Raw genomic sequence first — 26976 nt, 5'->3', positions numbered from 1 at the left:
TAGTAGTAGTAGTAGTAGTAGTACTTAAATTGCCACCTCACCATCTTCAGTGCTGAGTTTTTACAGTACATTAACATTAGAGTATGATGCTAGTCACAAAGAAGCGCCGTGGGGGATGTGGAGTCATAGCATTCTGTCGCTGAGTTACATGAGCTGCAGAAAAAGGGAATTCTGGGCCAAATTACGGTGAAAGTAGCAGTTTGTGGTCTGGGTGATTGTTGGTGATTGTGAGGGAATGCACTACCTTGACAAGATGGATTGGAGAAAATGAGAGACTGACTAGGAGAGTGTGATTGAGGTGGAGGGGGAGAGGTAGATTGAGAATGAGGTGGAGGTATGCGCCGGAGGGGTATATGAGTGGGGGTGAGTTGGACTGACTAGGAAAAAATATGAGTGAGGTGGACGGGGGAGGGGGAGACTGAGGGTGAGATGGGGGGAGGGGGAGACTAAGGGTGAGATGAAGGGATGAGGTGGAAAGGTATATGAGAGAGGGGGGGAGGGATGAGACCTAGAGAGAGGACTGCCTGATAGCGGAGGACAGGGTGATATGGAAGCGATTTGTTTGTGGCCGCCCCTGCCAAGATAAAGATGTCTGCAGATATATATATATATATATATATATATATATATATATATATATATATATATATATATATATACTGTATTTACAACTCCAAATGACTTTACTCAGCTTAGGAGAGGCTTTCCGAACTGAAGCGGTCAGATATGGCAAAAAAAAAAAAAAAAATCACTTAGGAAAAGGTGTTAGGGAGCTTCATTAACCCTCTCAAGACAAGGTCTCGTGTTCTCGAAGAAAACCTGTAAATAAATAGATACAACACCACACTGGTATGAATGGATCAGCTCTGAGCATGTCTGATGTCTGATGTTTATTTTTGGCCCGAGTCAAGGTCCAGGTGGTCACGGCTAACCGCGTGTGCGTTAATGATGATACATATACGCCGCGAGAGACAAAGAGGTGGGGTGTTTATACGGCGTGCTAGATATATATATATATATATATATATATATATATATATATATATATATATATATATACACACACAGAGAGAGAGAGAGAGAGAGAGACACCTTCACGTGGTGACACTGATCATAACCAGGCGGTGGAATGTTTATACACCTGGTGGCCTAGGAATGTTTACATGGCGTGCTGGAGGGGGCGCCTTCGTGTGGTGGAGCTGATATTACCGGGCGGCTCCTAGCACTTCTTCATGACTATCACTATTGTTTTTTCACCTTTACTTGACCCGGATATCAGTCCTTTTGTAACTTATTTCGCATAGCTGAGTGGCAGAAAAAGATAATGCTATGGCTCTACATCTTTCCATAGCAATGATTCGTGACTGGCATTATATTTCACGCAGCTCAGTGGCAGAAAAAGACAATGCCATGACTTTACATCCTTTCCATAGCACTTCTTTGCGACTAGCATCATAGTTTAGCCTAAATCTATTTTTTACACCCAGCATACAAGATACAAGCGTCAATATTAGGTCAAGTTAAATTCTAAAAGGGAATATACCTGACAGTGTCTTTACATACTGATAACAGGAGATACGGACATAGACGGGCATAGTAAATAATAAAAAGATGATAAAACTCCAGTAATTGAGTGAATAAATGGTGTATCTCTATATTTGCCAAAAAGTTATAGCAGTTGCCGTGTCCAAACCCACACCAGCAGACCTTGGCCGGCATCCTCGGTGGGTAAGGAGGTTCCCTAACACCTCTTCCTTAGCGATTTATTTTCCAAACTACTCATTAATATCCCCTGGTTTGCTCCTTGTATCTTTTCAATATCGACATAGATTTGCGTGAATAATACACAAATATAGTAACGGAGCAGACGCAGGAATAAATCGGTAAGGAAAATGTGTTGGGTGGCCTTAGCACTTAAATAGCGCCTCTTGACCACTACAAGGTCAGAGGGGCAGGAGTTGCCTGTGAATGTTGAGTATCCTGTTTTTGTCCTACCTCGGTGCTGGAGGGATACACACACACACACACACACACACACACACACACACACACACACACACACACACACACACACACACACACACACACACACACACACACACACACAAGCACGCATACCCTCGTCCACTCACTCACCCACCTACCCACACACACACACACACACACACACACACACACACACACACACAAAAACACACACACACACACACACACACACACACACACACACACACACACACACACACACACACACACACACACACACACACACACACACACAAGCACGCATAACCTCGTCCAGCCACTCACCCACCTACCCACACACAAACACACGCACACACACACACACACACACACACACACACACACACACACACACACACACACACACACACACACACACATTCACACACACAAGCACGCATACCCTCGTCCATCCACTGACCCACCTACACACACACACACCTTAAAGTTACACACCCTTAAAGTTACACATCTACTTTCTTGTCTTTAAAAATCGTTCAGGATTACGTATGGAAAAGAGGAGGTGTGATTGCCCATAGTGATGTGATTTGTTAGAAGTCAGTTGTACAAGGATCGAACCTACGTGCGTGTGGATAGGACAGAAGGAGAGGAAGGCACCCTCCCATCCACCACACCACCCAAAAGAAAAAAAAAAGGGCAGAAAAAAGACTAGAAAAACATCATCCTTGTCGGAAAAAAGAGTATGGAATATTTTTTATAAGAAAGACAGGAGAGGAAAAGCTGTGTTCTATGTAAGCTTTCTGTTAGAAGAAAATACAAGGAAGGACTGAAGGGACGAAAATGTCCAAGCACACAAATATAAATGTACTCGGCGCCCTTTGTGTGTGTGTGTGTGTGTGTGTGTGTGTGTGTGTGTGTGTGTGTGTGTGTGTGTGTGTGTGTGTGTGTGTGTGTGTGTGAACAACAAGTTTTGCAGGCTCGCATCCTTGGATTTTTTTTTTTTCATTAAAAACCAGTTGCATGCAGTTTTTCCATAGTTGGACAGTCGGGGACAAAAAATCAACTAATACTTCACCTCTTCTCTTACTCATATCCTGTGTTGGCAAATATTCCCAAGCTGAGAGAGGATTACTATGCTTCTCTGGCCATAGATACAAAAGTTTGTCTAGTATTTCACCTTTTCTGCATGTCATTTATCGCTGCTGGCCAATATCCCAACGCTGGGAGAGGTTTGGTTTGTTTCTCTGGCCATTAAATAAAAGTCCGCCTAATATTTCTTCTCTTCTGCTTGTCACTTTCCTCTGCAAAATATTGCTTAGATGGGAGAGGCCTAATAGATTTCTCTGGCCATAGATGATTCTCTTTGATATGATGCGTCAGGGAGGAAAGTGACGGACGTGCCCTAAGTGTGAAGCAGACGCAGTGGAAAAGAAGGTACGATTTAGTCCTGATTGTGGTGAGGTTGGTGATGATGACTGAGTTAATGATGGCGGTGGTGACAGTGATGACGATGGTGCTGGTGATGATGACAATAGAGGCGATGGTGACGAAAACGATGATGATGCTGAGGAAGGTGGTGATGGTTATTATGATCATGACGATGATGGCGATGATACAAATAATGACAAAAAAGATGATAGTGACGTTGAGAAAGGTGATGAAGGTAGTGATGCTGATTAAACCTACATTATTTCTTTTGCAGGGTGTACTCATTCCATTACAAGATGTGGAACCAAGTGTAGTGGCGTCGCTGATGATGATACTGAAGTGGTAGATACTAATGTTGGTTTTTCTTTGCAGGGTGTACTGGAACGTCTGCAACAAGTGGAGCCAACCGTCCTCGTGTCCGTAGAAGCAGTGGTGTACAACGGGAAGGTCCACCATCACCTCGACAAGCTGGCCCAAGTGGTAGCAGGCCTCCCAACACTCACCAAAGTCATCCTTATACCCTTCGTCCTCAAGAAAAACCAGATTGACATTTCCACGATACCGAATAGGTGGGTTCGGTTCGGCTGGGTTTTGATGATGTTATAGTCGAGTTTGGTCCAGTGTAGTTGGCATTTGAGTCAGGTTTGGTCCGGTGTAGTTGGCATTTGAGTCGAGTTTGGTCTAATGTAGTTGGCATCCGAGTAAAGTTTGTTCCAGTGTAGTTGGCATTTGAGTCGAGTTTGGTTTGGTGTAGTTGGCATTTGAGTCGAGTTTGGTCCAGTGTAGTTGGCATTTGAGTCGGGTTTGGTCCAGTGTAGTTGGCATTTGAGTCGGGTTTGGTCCAGTGTAGTTGGCATCTGAGTCGAGTTTGGTCCAGTGTAGTTGGCATTTGAGTCGGGTTTGGTCCAGTGTAGTTGGCATTTGAGTCGAGTTTGGCTTAGCTCAGTTGCCATATGAAAGGGAAGTTACAGAAGTGCATTTGTCACTGGTTGCGTTCTATCACTTATCTTTTTATAGGAACAAGCATCTGTCTCAGAGGATTAAATATGACACTAGCTGACCTGCTTATCGTCCACATCTGTCTCAAAGGATTAAATATGACACTAACTTACCTACTTATCGTCCACATCTGTCTCAAAGGATTAAATATGACACTAACTTACCTACTTATCGTCCACATCTGTCTCAAAGGATTAAATATGACACTAGCTGACCTACTTATCATCAACAGTGTGTTCCTCGACGACCTTGTGGCAGATGATAAAGAGGACGTCGAGGTTGAATTCACACAGGTCCCGTTCCACCATCCACTGTTCATCATGTTTTCATCAGGAACAACGGGTGTGCCTAAGTGTATGGTGCATTCCGTCGGGGTCAGTACATTACACAGTTTTAACTTTTACGTGCCTTAAATTTGCAGTACTCCTTTAGCTTTTACGTACCTTAAATTTGTTATACTCTTTTACTTGCCCTAAATTTCTTATCCTCTTTTACTTGCCCTAAATTTGTTATACTCTTTTAACTTTAATTTCCTTAATTTTGTTATACTTTTTAAACTTTTAATTGCCCTAAATTTGTTATACTTTTTAAACTTTTACTTGTCCTAAATGATCGGATCTTGAATTTGGCTCTATATTGTATTTTGTTTTTCTCTTGGAGGGAACTGTTACTGCGGGCTCATGGCCTTTGGTTCCTTCTTCCTCGCATTAAAAAAAAAAAAAAAAAAAAAAAAAACGCCCTAAATTTGCTATACTCTTTTAACCTTTACTTTCCCTAAATTTACTTTCTTCCCTAAATTTAACTTTGACTTGTCCTAAATATGCTATACTCTTCTAACTTTTACTTGCCCTAAATTTGCTATACTCTTTTAACTTTTACTTTCCCTAAATTTACTTTCTTCCCTAAATTTAACTTTGACTTGTCCTAAATTTGCTATATCTACTCTTCTAACTTTCACTTGCCTTAAATATGCTCTCTTTCTATCTATACGCTGTGCTATGTCAGAATACTTACACTTGACCATAGTTTTGCACTCAATCCCTAAAAACTGCCGTTTCTCCATGTTAAAAATGTCACGTTGCATCTAGAAAATTAAACTTGCTCATGGTGCCATACTGTCCTCTTTCACCTGCCCTGATATTGCCATCTCTCCATCTTGAATATTGAATTACAAGACTGACATATGATCTCTACTACTACTACTATTACTACTACTACTACTATTACTATTACTACTGCTACTACTATTACTATTACTACTGCTACTACTACTACTACTACTACTCCTACTACTACTACTCTCTGTTTTCTCCCACTTTCAGGGCACACTACTACAGATTGCCAAGGAGCACGTACTCCATCTGGATCTCACTCGCTCAGACATCTTCACCTACTACACCACGGTAAGTTCCTCTTTCGTCTGTTTTCATCCGACGGAACTGGGCTAGACACCTTGAATACAACGTTCTGGTGGCATGAAATTCGACAAAGCTTAGATATGATGGGGAAATAAACCGCAAAATTGATAAATCTAATATTCTCATGTGTTATTTCGCCTTCACGTTCCAGACTGGGTGGATGATGTGGAACTGGCTGGTAGTGGGCTTGTTCTCAGGTTGTTCCCTCTTCCTGTACGACGGGTCTCCACTCCTACCCACACCTGCTGTCATGTGGGACCTTGTCGATAAGCTGGGTAAGTTTTGTGCAGTATCCCTTCCTGATTGGTGATGCTCTAGTTCACAGTGTATTATTGGTGTTCCTAGAGTTTTATGTTGTCAGTTTGGTTCAACAGATGCAAACATAAGCAGTCATATGCAAGGACATACTGCCATGATCTTGAACGGATCTTGAATTTGGCTCTTTTTTTGTATTGTTTTTGTTTTTGTCTTGGAAGGAACGGTTTGCGGCTCCTGGCATTTGGTTCCTTCTTCCTTGCATACAAAAAAGGGCAATTTTTAACTGCCTATCAAGGACTTAATTTGAAACCCAAGACAGCTCTCGCATCATGGGGCGGATAGACTTCTCCTAAATGTACAGAACTATAGTCAGGGTCCAGTCCTTGGTCTCACATGCAGAATGAACTTGAACTGGAGTCTGTGAGGTTCAAGTCTGCATTAAAGCTTGTATTACACTTCTTTATTTATGTATTTATTTATTTCAGGGGTGACTGTGATGGGTACAGGCGCAAAATGGCTGTCAGTGCAGGAGGACAAAGGCATACGTCCAAAAGAGAGCCATGACCTATCGTCCCTGCGAGCCATCCTGTCTACTGGTTCACCCTTATCACCACGATCCTTCAGATATGTCTACAACCATGTCAAGGAAGATGTCATGCTGGGGTCTATTTCAGGTGAGAGAGAGAGAGAGAGAGAGAGAGAGAGAGAGAGAGAGAGAGAGAGAGCGAGAGAGAGTAGATTGTCATTTCAAGATGGGTGTTGGGTTTGTCAATAGGTATCAGTAATAGTTTGAATGTATTGTTCAGATGGAGATAAAACCATAACATCTGTAACATGAGTGCTTGATTATGTGTAAATTCATATTAGATCAGAACCCATCCCGAATATTGTGTGCAAAGTGTTCGAATGGTCACTGGAAATGTGGCTGTTTCTATAATCAGGAAAAAATAGGATGCATTTTGTTATACAGGTATAGGTTCCTTAATAATACACCTGATTTAAATCAAGCAGAATACAGTAGGATATGGCTAGATTCTATTGCAAATTAATATTGAAAATACATGGGCTTGGATGGCATGTTTCAAGAGACTGCAGCTATACACATCAGATGGACGCATGACTATACCAAATCAATAATCTGTTTTTGTTTTGGTTATCATTATTCATATAATTCTAAGTAACTCTCATTAAATTTCACACAGCATTAATATTGTGTATTTTCCAACATAATTCTAGTATGTGCTGATGTATTGCTATCAGGTGAATGTGACAGTCTGCAGGAAATGTATCTCATCATACTTGTCCATCTAAAGGCCAACATATTATATTGTTATTTAAAGTGTTTGATTTCTCTTTCAAGTGTTGGTGCTCGGGTGACGGTCTTGCTTGTAGAACTGAACACTGTTAGTAGACTCTAACATACAGATCCTAACAGTGGCAAAGCGGTGCACAATCATTTTCTTCTAAAACACTGCCTGGTGCAACACAAGTTTCAACTACGGCAGAGCGGTGCACAATCGTTTCCTTCCAAAACATTGCGTGGTGCTGACACAAGTTTCCCCAACTGACTGGAGTTGTTGTGTATTATGCCAAGAAGTGACAGAAGAAGCATTTGTTCGTCCGTTTATTGTGGCAAAGCAGATATATGGCTCTGGATACAAGACATTTGTCCAAAACATCACAGCCTTCCATGAACTTCCCCTGAATATCAACATATCCTGACTAGCTGATGGCAATGATGGCACAGGGATTCAAGACAATAAGATCACACAAAGCCTCGTGTTAAGTCATGCCACAACAAATTTAGTACAGTGAAACTATAAAGAACACAAAAAAAAGGAAATCAGAGGATGTCTCAAAGGAGATCAGTCCTGTAGAAATGTGGTCTATCCAGGGTGTGAAAACTAAATCTGTCGGCAACAGACTTGTTTCGTCAGTGATGGTACTGAGGAAACCTGCATAGATCATCTACGAAGGGTGATCAGAAAGTAATGACAGTTCGTGCTATAACATGAAAACCTTGAATGATGGGAGGTAGAGGAGCAAGGAGAGTGCAGAGTTGCCTGTCCTTACGAGTTTGAACTTGTCGCCGTATGCCTGACTTTTCTTGTTTTATTGTTGTGAGTGAATGCTTCACTCTTGTTTTTGCTCTCTGGCCAGAAACATGGATTACTCGAAAGAAGGCTGCAGGTTCTACATTTTTACGAGGTGGAAACTGGGAAAGAAAGCAACAGAGATTCGAGGGGAATTATTACAAGTTTATCCAGACACTACTCCTTCCCTGGAAACTGTTTCCCGCTGGATTCGTGCTTTCACAGCAGGAAAAACTGAATTGAAAGATGAACAACGCTCTGGACGCCCCCGGATATCCGTGACCGAAGCAACAACTGTCCGTGCACGGTCCATCATTGACGAGGATCCAACTGTAACTCTTAGGTTCTTAGCCTTGGAGCTTGATATCAGTTATGGGAGTGCATATGACATCGTGCATGAACAATTACACCTGAGGAAGAAGTGTTGTCGATGGATACCCCATTTGTTGACTGATGAGCAAAAGGCTGAACGGGTGAGGATTTGTCGTGTCTGGCTTGCTGAATTTGAACCAAATGGTCCAAAACGGTTCTCAGATGTTGCTACTGGAGATGAGTGTTGGATTTCATTCTTCACAACCCGTGACAAGCAGTCAAACATGGTGTGGTTGGGCGATGAAGACCCTCGACCTCAGATTTTGAAGGAAGGATTTTGCAGCCGGAAGCGCCTTTTCACCATCTTTTTCAATTCTCAAGGACCAATATGCGTGGATGTGATGCCTGAAAAGTCCACTATCACAGCCCAATACTACACAGACCAGGTCCTTCCACAAGTCTTGGAACACAAGGCCAACACCGCACCAACCAGCCATCGGTCTCGCCTTTTGCTGCACCACAACAATGCTGCACCCCACAAAGCTCGCCTCACTATGCAGTACCTGGAACAACAAGGTATAACTCTGCTCCCCCACCCACCCTACTCTCCTGACCTGGCTCCCTGTGACTTTTGGTTGTTTCCAAAAATTAAATCTGCCATCGCTGGGAAGCAATTTCATCGCATCCAAGACTTGGCACGGACCGTCAATTCAGAACTCCGAAGTATACCGTCTTCAGAGTACCACGCTTGCTTCATGAAGTGGAGAAAGAGAATGGAACGCTGCATAGAGGTTGGAGGGGAGTACTTTGAAGGAATGTGAGTCATAGTTTGATAGTTCTTCATGCTAATAAAAGTTTATGGACTCACTGTCATTTCTTTCTAATCACCCCTCGTACTATAGATGTAGAATTCTTTACCGTACTCGTTCAAAACTATTTTCATTCCTATCATATGAAATTTTGTGGTATATCATAGTCTTTTCAATGGTTTCGCCTGCAGAATAAGGCGTATGTCATTAATATTCAACAGATTCACAGCATTCAATATAATGAAGCAAATGAACGAGGAAAATCAGACTTGTATGAAGTGTTCCAACCCTGCAGTGTGAAATTCATCAGAAACTATTCATTTACGATTATCAGCCGTAATATTAAATTATACATGTATCAAGTGCTTCCCTCAGATCAAGACCAAATTCATCACTGGACAACGTCATAACAGACAATTTACAGTGGAGAAAAATACGCAAGAAAATAACATTTCGTCCAGTGCTAACATACCGTAGCTGTTTTTCAGTATTGCAGGCCTATATTATGTCCAAAAGAATATTAATTCCCATCATATGAAAAAAGAAAAATTATGTCACATCGTCGTCTGTGATAACCCTAGTATTACTGTTTTTTTTTTTTTTCGTGTAGTATTTAAAATATAGTTATACGATATTGGCAACTCAAGACAGAGTGGAGGGACGTTACGACGTAGGACGGTGCGTTCGGTTGGACGGTCCTCTTCACCTTTTCTTCCTCCTCTTCCTATTCTTCTTCCTCCTTCCTCTTCTTTCTTCATTTTTTTTCTATTTTCGGCTTTGTTCTGTTTGATTCTTTCTATTTTCTTTCTGTCATCCATTTTCTCTTTCTCCTTTCTTCTATTTGTTTTTTTTCTTCTTTCCCCTCCTGTTTCTTCCTCATTTCTTCTTTCTCCTTTCTTCCAGTGCTTCTTTCTTCCATTTCTTTTTCTCTTTTCTTCCGCTTCTTTTTTTCTCTCCTTTCATTTCCTTTTTCCCCTTTCTTCTTTCCCATCATTTCTTCATTTCTTCCGGTTTTTTCTCCTTTCACCCCTATGCCATTTCTTCTTTCTCGTTTCTTCTATTTTCTCGTTTCTTAGTCATTTCTTCTCTCCTTTCGCCTTTCTTTCTTCTCACTTCTTTCTCTCGCATTTCTTTTTTCTTGAATGAAGTACAAAGTCTAGAATGAATGAATTTAAAGGTCTGCAACGTAAACAATACCGTAACGGGTAAATTTAAAAACAATTATGAATGAACATAACGTAAACAAAGAGAGAAAACGTGAATGAGTGGCAACAAAATCTCTTTATTTGTAGCCAAAATCATTTCAAACTCCCATTTAACTCATCTCAGAAGTGTTTATATGTCTCACCACATCATTACACATTGTAGAAAGCATTAACGTACAGTAATCAATCGGAAATATGTTAATAAACTTTGAGAACGTGTTTTGAATGGACCGCCGGGCGCCAACTCGTATTGCCATATGGTTATATTTACATGCATTTTGATTCACGAAAAGCTAGTGTATTTGAAATTATCGGCAAAAAAAGGTATACTAGCGTGGATGAGCATTATTTTATAGAAGAACTAGTATGAACTCCTCCCTCAGTATATTTGAATAGCACCGAAATAATTCCAAAATAATAATATTACTAGAAATGGCCGGTAACTTCTAGAGCTCGCTAACATCTCTGGTTTAAGCCATGTTGATTTTTTGGGGGCAATATTTTGAGGTATAGTGGCGTGATATTGCACAAAACGACCTATTGCGGACACTGTTGGCTGTATTTTATATGCTATAAGAGATACATAACTACCACTCTCGTTGAAGAAATAATAGCACAGATTTATTTTTCTGTGGAACTCTTGCTTGTTACTCGTGCAGCTCTGCGACAAAATGTCTTCAGACAAATTTGTTAAAGCATTTTTTACATATATATAGGATTGATAATGCATAAAATCTTAGTACAGCGAGGACGCTAACTGGTTGTACAATTTATATTAGGAAGGAGGTTTGTGTATTTTTTACATTATTTTATAAATAATTGGCCAAATTTCTTCTACTTGCTGTATTTAGCATGTTTTCTATTCCTCATATGATTCTCCCACGAAAGACCGGTTTCGGTTCGTCGTCAGAGGCGAACCAGCTTTCGAGGGGGGAGGTAGAGTGTATCCGCGCTCCTTCCCCCCCCCCCCAGCCAACGCACGCACTTCGGAATATGTATGGCTGCCACGTATAATTCAGCATGCCTGAACACTGCAGCAAGCCTCAGAAATTGTTACGTGACTGAGAGCTGCTGGTGTACAAGGCTGAAGATATAATTGCCGCTTAGATTCTAGCCAGTTCCTGTCCAGCAGCAGTGGTGGCAACATCTCTCCAGCGATTCCTCGCCTCCTGTCTCGGCCTTCGACCCGTCGAGGGGGGCCACTACAGGCACAGAGGAGTCGCCATGAGCGCACACCAACACAGGAACCGTGAAATGGTACAAGAAGGCGGGGTATGGATTCATCAGGCGCCAGGACACGAGGACCGCTTTCTTGCCACCTGCATGGATCTCCCCGAGGACGTTGCCGCGCTGGACATAAGTCTCCATCATTAGACTCCAACAGCCAACTAGCCTACGCTTGTTTTATTATCCCAGCTTTACCTCTGGCGGGCCCACAGGCCGGCTCCTTCCCACGGAAGGAAAATCTAATAAACTTAGATTCTAAATGCCTGAACATTGCAGTAACCCTCAGAATTTGCGTACGTAACTGAGAGCTTCTGTGTTCAGGGCTGGATTATTATTATTATTATTATTTTATTATTATGCCAATTCGTTTCCAAATGCCTTGCCACTGAAGCAAGCCTCAGAAATTGCATAGATGGCTGAGAGCCGCTGGTGTACAAGGCTGGAAGACATGTATGACCCACTTCATTCAAAATGCGTAAACACTGCAGCGTCTCAAATTACGTGACAGCTGTTGGTGTACAAGGCAGGAAGAATAGTTTATACATGACGGACTTTCTGCTAGTATTTTGGAGAACGGGTTAAAAACCGTTTGCACTGTTGCATAGGTTGTGGTTGTATAGCCTAATAATGAGTTTGGCATGACTAAGATTATTATTGATTGATGTTTTAAATCCACTGAACTGGCATTTTGGAAGACGCGGCTGTTGGACATTTTCCTCCAATAGTTTTTGAATTTTCGTTTTGGGCATCGGTGCTGGAGAAAAATACGCAGTAAATGAATTTGCGTCTAGTGATAAAGCTGTGCTTCAATTCGGTGTATGTCCAAAAGAATGGTAACTCCCATTTTATGAAAAAGTTGTTACACTGTGATAACCTGAGTTTTGCTGCTTTTCATATGCTGTGTCAAGTTATACGAAACTGGCAAATCAGAGTGGAGGGACGTTGCCTTGCAGTATGTTTCTGTTCTGTTTGGGTGTTTGTCTCAGTACCACAGCCAGCCACCTCGGCCAAGCAGCCCTAGTGGGATAGGTTAGGTTTGAAAAACGGAGAATTTTGGCTGGGAAACGCATATGAGCATATTTTCGAGAAAGACCCACGGCTAATTTTGAGACAACGGGGCGAGTGTTCGTCCTGGCGGAGGATTCCCGGTGGTAGACGACACGCATACAGAACGGAAATGTGCTGCCATCTGTTGCGGCACATCGGCGCAACCGTTAGTTGTGGTAGTGGCAAAGGGAGGTCGAGTGCCTGGCTCACTCACTCCCTCTTCCCCCATACTTTTATCAACGGCTGCCATTTGATTCAAAATGCCTTATCACTGCAGCAAGCCTATAATTGCACAGATGACAGAGCTGCTGGTGTTCAAGGCTGGTAGACAGATACGTATTATGTATCTGCCTGTTTGATTCAAAATACCGTAACACCAGCAAACCTTCGAAAAATTGCGTAGATGGCCGAGAGTTGGTGTACAGTCGGCCTAAGAAGTGACGGCGGAGTATCCAGAAATTTTTGGTCAGCGACAGTGCTCATACTCTTCCTTATATCTCTACGAGGTGAAACCTAATACGTAAAACTGTTGCAAAAAACAATAAAGCAATGCCAAAGTACCTATATATTTCAAAATTGTAGGAAGCAGTTCATTAGTTACGATAATAGGAGATCCTAAACGGAACTAAATGAAATTTCACAACGATCGCTTAGAGACAGTCAGGAATAATTTGCGGAGTTCAAGACTAGTATGGTAACACGCAATAATTTTTTAGTAGCGTAAGACTGAACAAAAGGGAGCTTCAATAAACAATAAAATTTAGTAATTATTACTTATAAAATAATTTCCGTTATAATACCAGGGAATAATATAAAGTCGTTTATTTCAGTTTCCAATGTCTTCATGGACGACGACAGAAAGCGGGAAGGCGGCGTAGGCCAGTAAGCTATTTTAAATGTTTCGATCAACACGCACGAAAAGAGATAACATTTCCTCAAAGACATGCAGTTATTACACTGCCTTTGGCCAGTTTTCCATTAATAAAAAGCTCTGGATTATTTAATATAAGCCAGAGGGCTGTCGGTGAAAGAAGTATAAAAAAAGAACCTCGATGTTTGCTTGGAGTCGGAGCTCCTTGCAGAATGCTAACTTCTGTCATGATCAGTCTTGATATCCTCAGTGCATAATCGATTAGCAAGAGTAGTAAAATGCAGAGGTTCATAAACAAATAATTGAGTTCAAAACTTCCAAATCAGCATTTTCTGTTCAGCAGGACATTACAGTTTATTTAAAAAGACATATTAAAATTAAAAGATGGAGTAAAGAGTGCGTGGTTTTGCATTGCAGGAATTTATGAACGTATGTTTTGGTCCTGTTTATTGTTTAGTGTAAGAGAAAAGGGCGGACTCTGTCATATCTCCTTACAGCTAATAATAATGTTGCATCAATTGGGAATAAAGTTGCTAATTATAATTATTATTGGAGAGAGGAAGACGGAATAAAAGGCAGTATGGTCTTGCTGCTACCGCAGGTAGGGCATCATTACGAAGAATAATTTCATTGTTATGGCATCCTTATTGTTGCTGGATCATCACCATAGCATTTGAAAATAAGGCAGTGTATTGTAGTCATTATAATATTCCTTAACTGGTCTTCAAAACTAGAGCATCTGTATTTGAAATCCTGGGAAACATTTAAATCAGGAACACGGAGTTATAGGCCTACTGCACACCGCGCGCGGAGTAATACATTTCACATTCATTCAAATCGGGAAAGGTAACTTAGTGTTGAATTCTGATATCACTGCCTCCTGTTATTCATTTTACATCATTCTTAGCGCAATATAATATATAATTTATTTGATATGACCTGATGAAGGCATTGAATGTTTATCTTATATTCACTGTTTTCATTGAACGTACGGCAGTGCAGAGTGACCGAAGCAATCTGAAACTCTGCCATCACTTCTTGGGGCGACTGTACAAGGCTAAGGTATGTTTGTCATTCAAAAGGCCTAAACATTGCAGCAAGCCTCAGTAACTGCATATATGAATGAGAGCTGTTGGTGTTCAAGGCTGGATGGTATATATTAGTATCGTGTATGGTTGCCACTGATTCAAAGTGCTTGAACACTGCAGCAAGCCTCGAATTGCATAGGTGGTTGAGAGCTGCTCGTGTACAAGGCTGGAGTATAGATAAGACAATAGTTTACACAAAGGGGACATCGTGCCTCTGTTTTGGATGAGAACGGTTAAAAGCCGTCCGCACTTTGAATTTTAAGTAATAGTTTCTTGTTCCATTACTTTTGGTAGTAGAGTAATGAATATGGCTTGATTTTGTGAAACAGTATTGAACAGTATATTTCAGAAATTCACTGAATTAGGGTAAGGAAGTATGCGGCTTATTCTGTTGGACTTTTCCTCCAATAGTATTTGTATGAAGTTGGTTTCATTCGGGAATCTGAAGACCAACAATACTTCCTGTGGCAGTATTTTGATTTTTTTTTTTTTTTTTTTTTTTTTTTGACTCTTGGCATGCATCATGGACAGTTACGTTGGGTCTTTTGATGACATGCAGTTCAGCTCCGTGACTGTCTGCCTTAGTTTGTTATACCCCTGTGCCTGTTAGCTACAGTCATTTAAACGATGTATTCAGGCATCTTAGAATTATTGGACTTAGAATTGAGTTTTGTTATTCTTGAAAAGAACTTCAGGGCATTTAGCCTTGGTTGTTTACCTTTTACAAATTACTATCTGCTGTCCTTTATCTTTAATACCCAGTTCTTGATTCTTTGGCGGGAAGGACGTCATTTTGTTTCATAACTGCCTCAATGCTACCTATGTACGAGGGTGAGATACAAGGCCAAAGTCTGGGTACGATGGTAATTGTTCACAATATGTGGTATCTATTTTATTTGATTCTCAGGCGGGACGGACATCATTTCCTGCTTCATGGGCTCCAACCCGACCGTTCCGGTATACGAGGGCGAGATACAGAGTCGTAACTTGGGCATGGCGGTGGAAGCTTGGAATGAGGAGGGCAAGCCAGTGTTGGATACCAGGGGAGAGCTGGTGTGCGTCAGACCATTCCCATCCATGCCCACACACTTTTGGAACGACGAAGGTGGAATTAAATATACTAAGGCTTATTTTGCAAAGTAAGTACAGATTAGAGGAATGGGGGGGTATAGAAGTGAAAATAAGTTATTGAAGATTTCCTAGCACTTTTCTAGTTGTTTTTGCACAATGCACATTAATTTCCTCATACACAAATGCAATTGTGGTGGTGATATAAGGGATGTAAGTAAACAGGGGAGTGCAGCGATGTATGATGCAAAGGGCTACAAAGCATTGCAGCATTAATTCTCCCTTGCCCGTGCCAACAGATTCGGCAGTGCATGGACCCACGGTGACTACATGATACTGAACTCCCGTACCGGCGGTATTACCATGTTGGGACGCAGTGATGGCACGCTGAACCCAAATGGTGTCAGGTTTGGCAGTGCTGAAATTTACAATGTTGGTAAGTTTGTGTTGTGCTTGGCCGTTTGAGTGTCTGCATTTCTACCAGCCAGGCATTTGGTGTTGAACGAACGATGTCTTTACAGGATGTCAGCAACAGTACTGCCCAATTTTTTTATACATGACTATAACCTATTGATTACAGGATCTCTGTTGAATAAATTAATGTTTTGGGGAGATTACCATCATTGCCTAACTGCAGAAAGTTGAAGTATTATGATTGTGCACATACTGCTGCAGAGTGTAATTATGATAGTTCTGTTTGTACATTGCTGCAGAACGTGTGATAGTTTTGTGCACACCTCTGCGGAAAGTGTAGTTATAATAGTTTTGTGTGGCAGTACTTCTCCAAGCACCAGGCAGGTGATGGCTCATACCGTCTTTCGTCGGTGTTTGGGGAGGTTGCCTTTTGTATGAGAAAGGAAAACTCTGAACTTTGGGGAGATAGTGAGGTGTAGTGGAGTATAGTGGAGTAAAGGTTGGACTTGGTGGGGTAATGATGAGGATGGATGAGGTGCAGGGGGTAAAGGTCGGGTGGGGTGCAGTGGGGGTGAAGGTTGGGTGGGGTAGGATAAGTTTGAATGAGTTATTTGTTAAATGCTGCATAGTTTTTGTAGTTATTTGCCCATTTCTGCAAAAGTTTAAATGAATAATGGCCATTGCTGCAGAATTGAATGAGTTGTGTGTCCTCTTAGCACCAGGCAAGTGACGGCTCGTACCGTCTTTCGTCGGTGTTTAACGGAGGTTGCCTGTTGTCGGGGAAAGGAAGCCCTAACCTTTGTAGAGGAACTAAATTGTGTCATAAGATGCAGCATTTGGTCTTCCCCTTGACTTCGGCAGTTGCCGGTGGAGTGTCCCAGTCGCCTTTAGTACTTCCCAGAGCACCAGGCAGATGATGGCTTGTGCTGTCTTTCTTCGGTGCTTGAGGAAGTTGAGGCACTTGCATAGCTTCATAAGATTATGTGTCCTGGTTGCAGACCGTTTGAATTACACTGGTCTACAGTCAAAATGCTTCCGAGACAAAAATGGCCAAACTTTACACATTTTGGGTCAGTGAGAACGAAAATTATTCTTCAAATGTGTGATTGGCTCTAGTTTCTAACATACTGTATCCTTGCTCAGTATTTATGATCATTGACTTGAATAGCATGGGACAACTAATATTTGAATATGGTTCTTTCAAGCCAAAAATGTTCGAAACGCAGATATAAATAAATATCTTAGTGAGTTTGGACAGTTACAGTTGTTTTGCCAAAATATGCGTGGTGCATCCTGAAAGTGGTGTGGCATTGCATCATATTCTGAGACGTATCTGGTGAATCAGTCAGTTGGGTTATATCACTGAACATTCTGCCGTATATAAACCCTGCTAATCATATGAAGTTATTCTCATTTGTATATTACTGTTTGATTTTGCAAAGGGACTTCTGTCTAGCCAAAGTGAGCAGTGATGCCTCGTACTTATGTGAATAAAGCAGATAATTTTTGGTGTATTTGTGGCGAAGTGACATTTGCGACACAAAAGCGCAGTAAATCGTAACAGCAATTGCTATTTCTGTATGGTGCCCCCAGTTGGGAAAGGTTTGTCAGAAAAGAAAGAATGGACTGTACAGTAACCATACATTCCATCAGCTATTCGCCCAGTACCCCACGGGGATGGTCTGCCTGTTCCTGAAGCAACAAAATCCATCACATTTGAATGAAACGACCAAGAGGGGAACTACGAAACATCTAGTTCTGAACCATCAACGTCGCATGACCCAAATTTTGCCCCATCCTCTTCCACTGAACCACACCTCATAACAACGTGAACTGAATGATCTTTTGAGGGATTTGTAAATGCCCAAGAGTAAGGAAGAGTTGTTAGGCTCCAAACTACGGCAATGGAATCTGGCAGTTGATGTTAGGGTTTCCATGTTCCGTGACCCTCAAAGATTCTTGTCCAGTTCATCTTCATGGAAGGTGATATGGTCTGATGGCAGCACTCAACATCGTTCAAAATTCAGTTGTTTGGAGACTTCATTGATTCATAGATGAGTCTTAAAGCTGTCCTGCTGCACAGGGGCTATGTTTTGCCATCCATTCCAGTTGGTCATGCAGTCCATATGAAGGAAACTTACAACATAATACAGCTTTTGAGGTACATAGACTATGTCCGACATCAGTGGCAGCTTTGCGGTGACTTGAAGGTTGCCATTTTGTTTGGTCTGTGGAGTGGATAAACAAAGTACTGCTGTATTGTTTGTGAATGAGATAGTCTTGCAAGCGAGTCTTACTACAACAAAAGAGATGGCCTCTTCGACAATCTCTGGAGCCAGGGAGGAAAAATGTTCACTATTCACTGCTTGTGGAATCGATATTTTGTTACCGCCGTAGCACATCAAGCTATATCTGGTGAAGAATTTTGTCAAAGCAGTAGACTAAACCCAAGAATCCTTCAAGCTATTTATGATGAACTTTGTCAAAGCAGTGGACAGAACCCAAGAAGCCTTCAAGTATTTCTGAAATTCCCCAGGGTAACTCAAGCAAACAAATGTTTTTTTTCTTTTTGTTGGTCATGAGATTCGTGAAATTCGAGATTTCGTTTGACAACGCACTGTGCAGGAGAAAGGGATGCTTGCACCTTCAGGTTAGTTGCTACAAGATCTCGTTGAAACAAAGTATACAATTACTGTGAGTTGGTGGAAAACCTTATGACACACAGTAAGCTTGGTTGCAATATGTCACCCAAGATACTTGCGGGCTGTTGTTGGGCAGTGCCTAGGGATGCCCCAATTCATGAATACAAGAGACTTGCCCATAAGCGCGGTGCAGAAGCCAAGTAATGAGTGAACTATGTAACATTACATAATGTATACATGGCATGTCTGTTATATTTATGTAAAACTATCACAAACAAATGGAAATACATTGGTTTGTAATTCTTGATTAACACTGAACTGTCGGCATTATGTACACAAGTGCTAAGTATAAAAACTGAAATATCTTAGAAACAGCAGCCAATCAGCTGTTTTGTCATTAAATTCAGCACATTAAGATCCATAAGAAACAGCGAAGTTCACCTTCGAAGCAAATAACTTTACAAAAATTTGTAGTCCAGTGTTACTTGGCTGCAGAACGTTTGAATTATTTATCCATTGCAGTAGAACGTTCAATTTGTCCATTGCAGCAGAATGTTTGAATTTTTTGTCCATTGCTGCAGAATGTTTGAATTTTTTGTCCATTGCTGCACAGGGGTTAATGACTTTTGCCCTAGGCTACAGAAATTCAAACATGAATGTTGTCCACTGCTGCATAAATGTTAACATAATAGTTTTATTTGTCCATTGCTGCAAAAGGTTTAGTGGTGTTATGTCCACAACTGCAACGTGTATTGGGTCCACTGCAGCAGAAAGTATAATTATGATAGCCTAAGAAATTTATCACGTTATTTAAGAACTAAACATGTCTCCATAAGTAAAAGCTCAGTACTCTGCAGGTCGTAATGTTTAGCAGAATGAAATTGTTTAGCAACAGAAACATAATATCCAAAGGTTGTCACTGGAAGGCTTCCTAAACCCGTATTAACACAGTGATTTTTTAACTCTACAGTGGAGCAGTTTGTGGAGGTGAATGACTGCGTGTGCGTAGGTCAGCGCAAACACGGAGGCGGTGAGGAACGGGTGGTGATGTTCATCAAACTATGCCCAGGTACTAATAAGGAATTTATTGACATGTTACTGAGCTTATATTGTGTGTGATGGCTTGCTTTAGATCATTAGCTCGCTGACAGACTTCCCTATCCAAGTTTTCTCGATCTGAGGCTATGTGTATGTACAGTATTAGTAATCTTGGTTTTCACTTATGTAGTTACTAAGCACTTCATAAAGTATAAAATATACAGACTGGATTATCGTAATCACACTTAAACAAAATATTTGAAAAGACCTATACGAACATTTGGTTGTCGTAGAAATTTGGTTAACATCCATCTTGAATATTTCCCACAGGCTGCACACTCACCCATGAGTTGAAAAAGCGTCTGGTAACAGCCATACGTTCCCAGCTGTCAGCAAGGCACGTTCCTGCTCATATACTCCCCATTGCTGAGATTCCCGTGAGTATTTGCTGCAGAATTGGCTGTAAAGGTCATTGACAGCAGAATTTTGTACTGAACATTAACTGCGTAATTTAGCAGACATTAACTGCATAATATACTTTAGCAGACATTGGCTGTATAATGTACTGTACTGAACATCAGCTGCAGAATTTACCATACCAAACATTGGCTGCTTAATTTACTGTACCTGGCATTGGCTGCAGAATTTACCATACCAAACATTGGCCGCTTAATTTTCTGTACCTGACATTGGCTGCAGAATTTACTGTATCGAACATTAGCTGCAGCAATAAATTTACTGGATATTAGCTGCAGAATTCGGTGTACTAGACAAAATATTAATTGCAGAGTTGGCTGCACAAAGCAGTACCTGTAGAATCCAGTGCATCAGACATTTGTTTGCACTAAAACTCGCAGGATTTAGCTCACAGCACCAGACATTAACAGCATTAGAGGACAATGGACAAAATATTCACTGTCTCAAACTTCGCTGCACAGAAACATTTGTGGTGTAATATAACTGATGAAAATGAATATTTCAGTCAAGCTAAGTATGAAGAAGTCTGAGTCACACATTGAAAACTGCAACTCCATTAGTTTGCTGTACGATTGTTTTGGAGAAACCCCGAGATAACTTGATACGTGAATGGTTTGTGTTCTGGACAAGTTTATTTTTGAACCATGCTCATAGGATAGTATGCAGCTTTTTTTGTCTGTTTACTCATTAACCTGAGAGCTGTGAGCTAAGTCATGCCCTGGTGCTGCTATTTTCCGTTAACATTCGTTAAGAGCCTTCAGAGAGGTTTGTAGCAATCTGTCAACCGGTACTTCTCAGATGCTTGCAGCAAACAAGGGTTTAAAATTCGTAGCACAGTAATGAATTTAGTCTCATTTGGTACAGAAACTGCTGTGGAGACAATGGTATGTTGCAAAATTTGATTTGAGGATGGTACATGGAGTTTTGGATAGTACAGTAATTAGCTTAGGAAAACTGAATGCAACTTTGATCATTTTCCTCAAATTTTGTTGGTTTTTGTGTTGGATGGTAATAAATTGGCTTTATTTAATATGAACCATAGAAAAGGCGTTGGTTCTGCAGAGTTTGGTGCACTAGATGTTAGCTGCAGAGTTTGGTGCACTGGACGTTAACTGTAGAGTATGGGGCACTGGATGTTAGCTGTATAGGGTTGGGCACTAGATGTTAGCTGCAGAGTTTGGTGCACTTGATGTTAGTTGTAGAGTTTGGTGCACTTGATGTTAGCTGTAGAATTTGGAGCACTGGATGTTGGCTATAGAGTTTGGTGCACTTGATGTTAGCTGCAGAGTTTAGTGTACCTGATATTAGCTATAGAGTTTGGTGCACTAGATATTAGCTGGAGTTCGGTGCACTGGTTATTAGATGCAGGGTTCGGTGCACCAAACATTTCTTGGTGCCTCCTTGCTCTGCCACTCCCACGTCCACGAGTCGTTGTTGAGTCATCAGTGGCTTGTTTTTCCTTTGTTACAACACTTTTACACCACTTCTTGGCCTCGCTTGCATCTTCAAAAACTCCAATCTTGGCTTCTTCATAGTCCTCTGTGTGTAGTTGGTCTAAAAAAAGATAAAAAGTTTTAGAAGCGAGCGATGCGTGTTGCTTTTTCACCGTCACACCAGTAGAAATCTTTCAGTGTTCTCCCCTGGGTTTTTCACTTTTTTCTTGGTGTTTAAGGTTTTCGCTAGTATGTCATCAGCGTTGTGCCCTTGCGCCACGGCGGTTTGATTCACAGGTCGTTCTGGAAGCGAGCGATGCGTGTTGCTTTTTCAGTGTCACAACTGAGGAGCCCTGTCAGTGTTCTCCCCTGGGTCTTTCACTTTCTTCTTAGGATGGTTCATGGTGTTGGCAATAGGTCATCAGCTTTGTGCCCTTGTGTCATAAAGTCAACAATAAAACTTGAAACGCGAGCAGCAACCCACCATCCCCCCCTCGCCCAGAAGGTTCCCTTTTCCAAACAATAATGGCATCTCTTCACATACAACTGAGCACTTCCGCCTCACCAGCTCTGTGGAAGAGATAAATATGATACTGTGCTGTGGTGGATATTTGTTTAAATGAGCGTGTTAAGAGAAAACCGTAACCATAAGCTAAAATCAGTGTATGACGACTGTACTTTTCAGCCATTTTTAACCCTGTACTCATTCATCAATAATTGGGCTTTGGGTTATAACTTCTGCACAGTTTTATGGAGTCACCCATATCGTAACATTTAAACCTTTGAACATTAATTACACGTGATAACGTTACCTGACACTCGTTAATCGTGTATACAAAAAAAAAAAAAAAAAAAAAAATTATTGGCAGTTCAACACTTACAGTGGAATCATCGTCCATCACTGATCTGGTCTGTCCTCACGTCACCAAAAAACCTTCATGAAATCGCGCAAAAATGATGACTCACCATCTATTGGAAATACATGTGCCTTTTTTCAAGTCTCCGCTTTACTGGCTCGCATGTATTGGCAACCCAACACGTGCATTTAGTGGATTTATCGCCCAAAATGATTAGCTCGCCATCTATTGAAAGTGTACGTTAACGCCATCTTTCAAGTCTCCTCTTTACTGGCTAGCATTTATTGGCAGGTCAGCACGTGCTTCTAGTGGAATTATCATCCAGTATTGATCTAGTTGTGTCCTTTCGCCACAAACAGCGCCACTCGTGACGAAATCGCACCGAAATGGTGACTAGCTCGCCGTTTTGAATGGGATCTTAGTCTTTCTTGGAACAATCCTGTGGGCTCGTTGCCTTTGGTTCCTTCTTCCTTGCATTAAAAAAAAAAAAAAATGGAAATGTATACTTCCATATGTATTTCTCTTCACTTTCCACGCTGTTTTCATTGTCTCTGCCGGCTACCTGTTTGCCACAACGCTTCATTAAAATCATTTAGGTATAGTGAGCGTTGGTATCATGAAACTTACCACGTCTTTAAACTGTGCCACGAAAGGTTAATCATCTTACATCATATTTTGTTGGGTGATGAATTTGGTGCTAGGAGACACAGTAAAAGGCATCGTCTCAGATATTTGTTTAATCACACGTGCATCAGTAGTGTAAGAAAGGTTTAAGTTGCAATACGAAATAATCAGGTGAAGAATAGGGATGCACATTTTTTATACATTGAACTGTAATTCACTCACCCATTCATTTACTTCACATTTCCAGTACACGGTGAGTGGGAAGAAGGTTGAAGTTGCAGTAAGACAGATGCTGGAGGGTGAGAAGGTCAAAAATAAAGATGCTCTCTCAAACCCAGAATCTCTCGACCTCTTCGCCAACATTCCTGAACTCAGCGGCTGGTAGAAGCATTCCTGGGTGAGTAAAAACAGGGTGAAAACCAGGTGGAAAGGTGAAAGACACGGGAAAAACAGGCTGAGAAGGTGAAAGACACGAGGAAAACAGGCTGAGAAGGTGAAAGACACGGGGAAAACAGGCTGAGAATGTGAAAGACACGGGAAAAGCAGGCTGAGAAGGTGAAAGACACGGGAAAAGCAGGCTGGGAAGGTGAAAGACACGGGGAAAACAGGCTGAGAAGGTGAAAGACACGGGAAAACAGGCTGAGAAGGTGAAAACCAATAAAACAGGCATAGACTCTCCTACCTCAATTTCCTTGTCAAATATTCCTGTGTTTAGCTGCTATGTACAAGTAATCTAAGGTGAATGGGTTGGTTGGAATTTACAGTATTGCATGTTTCTTCTACAAACATAACCGTAGGTAGTAGGCAGAGTCAAGCTTTGGCTGTAATTACTTCAGAAAGTTAAGTTCTGTCTATAGTCAGATGCCTTAACCCCGTAATGGGTGGCCCTAGACAAATCGCCTGTCGCGTTTTTTTTTTTTTTTTTTTTTTTTTTTTTTACTGTGGGGGGCACTAACCCTCCGTCAAACCGCTAGTATTCACCAGGTCTTAAAGTCTTGCGTGGCGATGCCTGCTGTGCCACCAGCGGTCGAGTACTGGGAGACTGACAGAACGCCATCACAAAATTATATTTCATTCATTGTCACAGGGCCAATGAAAACGATTGAAGGGCCAAATTGGTCCAGGGGTCGCCAGCTAAATAGCCCTCCAGTACGCACCCATTGCTTTGGCTCTGGAGCTTTGGTTGCCTGTAGTTTCTCGCACAAACTGCCACCGCCGTCTCTAAAGAAGGCTCAGATACTCGCCATTTAAAGTTTGACCAAGATGTTTCGTCCCCAAAACCTCTAATCATTTGCCTTGCCAGATGAAACCCAAGAGCACAAGTTCTTTCAAGAAGGCCCAGACACTCGCCATTTAAAGCTTGACTGTTCTCAGATTTTCATTCGCATTACCAGATGAAACAAGAGGACAAGCTCTGTCAAGAAGGTCCAGACACTCACCATTTAAAGTTTGACAATAGGATGAAGACGTTTCGTCCCCAAAACCTCTAATAGCACAAGCTATCCAGTTTGTGTTACTGTAAGAATTTATAGTGTTATCTTTTTTTCTCAGCATAAACGGTGTACTTCGTGATATTGCTGTATAGATTTACCATCATCCTGGCAGTATACATAACATGTCCAGAGAGGTACAGAAGCATTTGGTATGTTTTTCTAGTGTGCGAACGTGTTTGTACGTCCTCCTCAGGTGACATTGTAAGGAATTTTCTTTTATATTTTCAGCCTGACCTGTTGACTGATGTCCAAGAGTTTAGGAGGAGAGGATTCCACATCAGTCAAGACCAGCACATCAGCCTCCCCCCCACTATAGGGCATTTCAATGGTCACCAACAACGACAGCTTGCACATTCACCCACTATCACCATCATGTCATAAGCAACCCTTGTATTCCATCTACACTCGCCAACCTTCATCATTTATCATTCATCTTATCCCTCATGATTCTTTTGTGATCAGCTGCTTCTCCAGAGCAAAGTATCGCGCTTTTTAAGATCTCCCTCTGACTGCTTGTTTAGCTTGCTCAAAATAATCAACTATCAATTTCCTATTAACTCCCCTTCGACATTCAGAGGCTCTTCCTTTCCCATTATTCATTCCCCCTGTTATTCATTCATTCATTCCACCGCAGCAGATTTTCATTACATTATGCAGTGTTGATCTGTACTTGAATTCAATGCAAATCTCATTTTTTAAATATTTCCTAGAACCAATGATACGTAGCCCCTTCAAGGTTGTAATTTTAAAGTTGAATGATTGCATCGCTTAAGTCAGCAATGTATCTTGGTTTCTTTTATGATTTTTTTTCTTTTTTACGTATATTCAACATAGGCAGCTTTAGGAATGTAGTCTTTGAGAGCTTAAATTTGTCTCAGCTGTTAGAACTACATATAAAGTGCATGCAGCTATATATTGCAAGTATATTATCTCCCTTAAGCATGTTTATAAATATTGACGCAAAGGATATAGCCATTGTGTCGGGTATGTAGTTTAAAAAGTAAATAACAAAGGAATTTTTAGTAGGTTACTCAACAAGCATTCTTCAGTGCAGAGCTAGTCAATTTAATCTGAACTGCACTGTCGACAACTATGCAAATAATGAGCCTTATTATACACACATTAACTTGACCCAAATTTGCCATCTCTCCATCTTAATGCTGAGTTGTTGGAATAGATTAATGCTTGAATATGATGCTAGTCACGATGAAGCGTTGTGGTAAAGGATGTAGAGCCGCAGTAATGCCTTTTTCCGCCACTGAGCTAAGTGAAAGCAGCAAAGGATGAGAATCTGGGCCAAGTTAAACTGAGGGGAGTATAGCAAAGGAGGTTACATATCACCTCTTCCTCAGCTAATTATTTTGTTTGTTACACCCCAGCAATCTCTTTTTATCTTTTTATATATTTAATAATTGTAATATCTCTTTGTGATGCACTAGTATATTTCATCTTACACATTTTTTTTTATCCACATATACCGACATAGTATCTTGTACATTTATAGACTGCTGTCAGGAAATATAAGTAAAGATATAGAAATCAATAGGCCTAATACTCAAAAATTAAATTACTTGTGCAAAATACCTCCTTTGAAAAGTTGTACCTTAAGTTTTTGAACTTATTTCAGACCTGTCGATCTTGGAATTTGCTATGTGATGCTGAAGGTGCCACAGAAGAGTTTATGTTGTTCTCAGTAAATATAATATGTGGTTGAAGTAGATTAGTGTGTTGTGTAAATAAAACTAATCACCAAGATGTTATGGTAATCTCACGAAGAAACTCAGCGTTACTTTTCGCTTATGATACGTAGCAGAATATTAATGCAAATATTACTCCTTTGGCAGGAGGTACACATGCCAGTCAGGAAGATAAAAGTCCATCTGATTTTAAGTGTTTATGTAAATATTAGAGGAGGTGGAACCATTTTAAACATTGATCTGAAAAGTAGATTGGTGTCAGTGTTTGTAGCATTGTGAACGACAGGTTGTATGTAGGTAATGTTTATATGTACAGGTTTATCTATATTAACGACAGGTTGTATATTGATGTGTGCTTAGCTGAAGAGAAAAACATCCAGACTAAACATTGCTACAGGTGCTTGGTATGAATAGAAGTGTCATTGATTTTAGTATTTTCCTGATTTATTGTCCTAACTGATACAAAGAACAGATATTATTGTATATAAGTGA

At 41.0% G+C, this 26976-nt stretch overlaps 1 protein-coding gene across 1 annotated transcript in view; it reads left to right on the top strand.

Moving 5' to 3' along the window:
- Positions 1–25246, top strand: part of LOC145398138 (acetoacetyl-CoA synthetase-like) — a 31304-nt gene extending 6058 nt beyond the window's left edge. Inside the window, exons 4-14 of the mRNA XM_080271082.1 lie at positions 3787–3983; positions 4646–4787; positions 5736–5816; positions 5983–6106; positions 6575–6763; positions 15649–15880; positions 16109–16245; positions 19836–19934; positions 20234–20340; positions 23542–23691; positions 25016–25246. Of these exons, the coding sequence (XP_080127208.1) occupies positions 3787–3983; positions 4646–4787; positions 5736–5816; positions 5983–6106; positions 6575–6763; positions 15649–15880; positions 16109–16245; positions 19836–19934; positions 20234–20340; positions 23542–23679 (1446 nt within the window). The 3' untranslated portion in view covers positions 23680–23691; positions 25016–25246. The remainder of the gene's footprint in view (positions 1–3786; positions 3984–4645; positions 4788–5735; positions 5817–5982; positions 6107–6574; positions 6764–15648; positions 15881–16108; positions 16246–19835; positions 19935–20233; positions 20341–23541; positions 23692–25015) is intronic.
- The last annotated feature ends 1730 nt before the right edge of the window (positions 25247–26976 follow it).

This window comes from Coenobita brevimanus, chromosome 44 (genome assembly GCF_032717465.1).
Source record: "Coenobita brevimanus isolate Jiangsu-jjx chromosome 44, ASM3271746v2, whole genome shotgun sequence".
Taxonomy (NCBI): Eukaryota; Metazoa; Arthropoda; class Malacostraca; order Decapoda; family Coenobitidae; genus Coenobita; species Coenobita brevimanus.
Note: the sequence above shows the minus strand (reverse complement) of the source record. Positions and strands in the feature narration are given on the sequence as shown.